Here is a 4,092-nt window from a genome sequence, read left to right on the forward strand (position 1 = left end):
TACTAAGATGTAATTATACATGGAATATCTGCTCATTTTAACTTTTGTGCTTGATTCATATTTTAAACTACATGTAGCAGTGATATCTATATTGAATGGGGAGTTTTGTGATCTTGATACAGAAACCTTGAACTGAAGAGAAACCTGAAATGACCCTACAATACAAACACACAGGGCCACGCGGGTCCTATATTCTCTCGTTATCAGATAAACATATTTTTATCTGAACTTATTCAGATTTAAATCAATAGAGAACATCAAGAGGAATTTTACCGTGCCTAAAAATTTGGCGGGAAAAATCATGGATATTAATCACTGTATCAATGAATTGGCGTGGCCAAAAGCTGTCCTATATTGAGAGGTCAGCGGTTCAGAAAGCGATGGACCGAACCTCATCAGCAGTGGTCAGGGGGCCTAAAAAGGGTCGATAAAATCAAACCATATTTTAGTATATTCAGTTCGCAAAGTATACAAATTCGATTATAAGTTGATGATTTGATGTTCAATGATAAGTTAAAATTTTAATGTTTGTCAATGCAGTAACTTCTTTTTTGCTTAAAAAAAACAACCAAAACAAAGAGGAATGTTCTTTTATTTTTTTTAATTTTATTTTTTTATTTTTTTTTTTTTAAATATGAAAAGAAAATTTTTGCTCAAGATCCTTGAGATAAAAATCTTTGAAAATTTTGTTTTATAAGAATGAAAACGGTGTTTCCGATTAAGGAAGCACGCCCCTGCGGCCTCTACTAGTCATTGTTTTGACCGAGGTCTCCCTTCAACTGTTATTACGTGGTGCCGATTGTTAAAAGAGCGAACTCGTCGGTCAATTGGTCACTGTATATAAACGCCTTAGCACTTTGGTAGTAGAACTGTTTTTATCCTTCACCTGAGCGGGCAAGTCATGGAGGCGACTGATTGGCGATGGGTAAACTCAACCTCTGAGGTTCTATGTCCCACAAATTCAACATGCCGGGCTATGTTGCCCAAAGAAGAAGTTTTATCCGAAATGCAGTAAGTAAAATCGATGCCTAAAAAAATAACCCTTTTTATAAGTATGAAATAATGTGTTTTACTACTTCAGCATTCTATTAGATTTATATGTTACCATTTTAATTTAAAATTTCATCTGCTTAATTATAAGCGACGTTCATTTTTTTTCTTTTTCTCCCTTTTTTTCCCATTTCCCCCATTTTACAGTTTTAACCATCATATTTTAATACCCAGATATATTTGAAATTCTTAAGAATTTTTATCTTAGAAGACTGATATATTTGACAAAGACGGTTTTTTCCCATTTATTTCAGTTACGTTCACATATTCCTGATATTCAGAAGATTAACCTATATCGTGTATCCAGTGCTGATATCATGGCTTCTCGTTTTTTTATGCTGTAAATTCTGGAACTCCTTCATCTGTTCCTCTATGGACCCTACATCAAACTACCCTCTACCCCCAGGGGACCTAGGTGTGCCATTCATAGGGGAAACAATATCGTTCTTATTCATGGTAAGTATATTTCTTAAATTTTAAATGTTCCTAATCTCTTAAAGGTGAAGGCTGTGCACGAGTTTAAAAGAGGCTTTTCATTACGTAACCTTTAAGGGTATTGAGGGTATGCTATTTAAAGAATTAGAGAAAATTCTTTTCATTCATACCTATGTTGTTTAAATACCAAAGAGGTGAAAAGGTTGTAGGTAATATTCCTTCCCGATGCTGAGGTCATCAGACAACCAACTGACGTCAAATGTCGCGTTTTCTTGCTTACGGCGATATTACGCAAAATGACAAACAATTCAAATGAGCTATATCACGAAAAACTGAGATTCATGTAGCAGATTTTTATTCACATAAGGAAAGTCTAATATATTTTTCAAGTACATGCACATACTGGTACTCAAAAATTCCTTTCACATAATCTTCATTTTCTTCCATTTCGTTATCAATATACAATGTATGATGTATTTACTTAGCTTCAATAACCATAATGAATTTTATCTCGTATTGAAAATAAGCAAAGAGACGTTACGTTTGGTAAATAATGCCCACCGTGGTCACTGATAAATATTACGCAAGTTTTCCCCCAGGTGCATATGACCCAGAAAACGACAGGTTTGGGGACAAGTTTTGTGACATGTATAAATTGGTACCAATCTTTCTTCTACATATCCTAAAAAAAAACAAACAAACAAACAAACAAAACAGAAATGCTCAAAGCACATAACCACTATGTGGCAATGAATTACTTTACAAACTTTATATCTAATTTTTAAGTGCTTTATTTTCTTCCTATTGCTGATTTATTGGAAAGATATTAAAATAAGACAAGAAATATATTTTTACTTAAATCGTCTTCATTGTTTGATATTTTTTTACAGGGAAGGCGATTTTTTGACAAAAGACGGGAAAAACATGGTAGTGTTTTCAAGACGCACATTCTTGGAAAACCGACCGTTAGAATCATAGGAGCTGCAAATGCCCGGAAAGTTCTAATGACTGAAAACTCTCTTGTTGAGTCGCAATGGCCAAGGAGCATACAGATGCTGCTAGGAGAAGGCAGTCTCACGCTTGCATCGGGCAGAGTTCACACAATTCGCAAAAGAGCCATCCTCAGAGCTTTCACGTACGATGCTTTGAGCGGCTATGCCGTTTTGACACAAACTATTATCAAAAAGTATATCAACAAATGGTGCTGCGAGGGGAATATTATGGGATATAAGGAATTTAGAAGTTTAGCGTTCGAGCTTTCCTGTCAGGTCTTGCTTGGGTTTGAAATGAACAAAGACGAACATGGCCGCCTATTGGGTGCGTTCGAGACCTTCATGTCCAGTCTCTTCAGTATACCGATTCGGATACCTGGGTTAGGACTGGACAAGGTAACATTTAATTATTTGTAAAACTGCCCTCTGTTCATTAATATACATTTTTATCAAATGGTATATAGATATGCACATATTGTATATACACGTTTTTTTTCAAATTTTTTTAAAATATATATTACAGGGAATGAAATCTCGGGAAACCATGCTACAAAAAATAGAAGAGATCATATTACAGAAACAAAATGGTGGGTCCGATACAAGATCGGCGGACGCATTAAGTCTTATGATGGGAATAGAAGGAAAAGAAAAGCTGGAAATCGAAGAAGCGAAGAACGTCGCATTAGAATTGATGTTTGCAGGCCACGAGACAACATCAAGTGCCGCTAGCACGTTGGTTCTCAATTTAGCAAGGAACCCCGATGTCCTATTCAAGATCACCGAAGAGCTTGCCTTGAATGGCTTGCTGGATAACAGAAATTCTACTTTAGACCTTGGACGAATCAACAAATTAAAGTACGTACGGAACGTGGTGAAGGAAGCCTTGCGAATTTCTCCACCAATCGGAGGAGGCTACAGAAAAGCACTTCAGACACTCGAAATAGAGGTAAATGCAATAAATAGAATCTGCAATTTTTCTTCCCAAAATTTTAATAATCTTAATTGTTATAGGAATTATCTTTATTCACTATTGCTATTTTCTAGGGTTATCAAATACCAAAAGGATGGAGTATCGTATATAGCATACGAGACTCTCATGAAACCAGTCCCGTCATCGACAAACCGGAAGTATTCAATCCAGATAGATGGTCTTCTCTTCAAATTGACGATCGTGAACATTACTTTCCTTTTGGAGGAGGTAAAAAAGGCTGTGCAGGAAAAGAGTTTGCACTGCTTATGCTGAAAGTATTCGTTATCGAAATTTGTCGAAGTTCATGTTGGCATGTTAAGAACCTGAATCCAAAAATAAAATACTTGCCAGTTCCGCACCCTTCAGACGACTTGCCAATGGTATTTCAGAGACTAAACCAAAATCGGGATAGAGCTGCTACGGTCTAAAAACGATCTTAGCATTTTCTAGGATTTACTGAAGTAGCAGAAAATGGCTATGATGAAATACACGCCTCAAACATATAAAGTATGATTTATTATATGAAATGTTTTTGTATGATAAGTGTGAAATCAGTAAGATAAAGTTTAATGAGCTTGTTGAAGCATTTTAAATACTCATTTCTGTGTGTATGTTCTTTTTTTTACACGTGAAATCCACAACTCT

At 35.6% G+C, this 4,092-nt stretch overlaps 1 protein-coding gene across 1 annotated transcript; it reads left to right on the forward strand.

Annotated features, from left to right (window-relative positions):
• The first annotated feature begins 1,422 nt into the window (after positions 1 to 1,422).
• Positions 1,423 to 3,875, forward strand: LOC133197414 (cytochrome P450 26B1-like). The gene is made up of 4 exons (XM_061333440.1): positions 1,423 to 1,506; positions 2,376 to 2,873; positions 3,001 to 3,423; positions 3,522 to 3,875. The coding sequence occupies exons 1-4, from the start codon at positions 1,423 to 1,425 to the stop codon at positions 3,873 to 3,875; spliced, it is 1,359 nt and encodes a 452-aa protein (XP_061189424.1).
• The last annotated feature ends 217 nt before the right edge of the window (positions 3,876 to 4,092 follow it).

The sequence above is a fragment of the Saccostrea echinata genome, unplaced genomic scaffold (genome assembly GCF_033153115.1).
Source record: "Saccostrea echinata isolate AGI-Se365-2 ecotype Australia unplaced genomic scaffold, CSIRO_AGI_Sech_v1 ptg000001l, whole genome shotgun sequence".
Lineage (NCBI taxonomy): Eukaryota > Metazoa > Mollusca > Bivalvia > Ostreida > Ostreidae > Saccostrea > Saccostrea echinata.

Bases quoted from the DNA above. Each gene is read 5' to 3' on its own strand.
- LOC133197414 (XM_061333440.1), top strand. From the start codon at position 1,423: ATGGACCCTACATCAAACTACCCTCTACCCCCAGGGGACCTAGGTGTG. The intron at 1,507-2,375 runs GTAAGTATATTT...ATTTTTTTACAG, and splicing joins CAATATCGTTCTTATTCATG to GGAAGGCGATTTTTTGACAA. The intron at 2,874-3,000 runs GTAACATTTAAT...TATATATTACAG, and splicing joins CTGGGTTAGGACTGGACAAG to GGAATGAAATCTCGGGAAAC.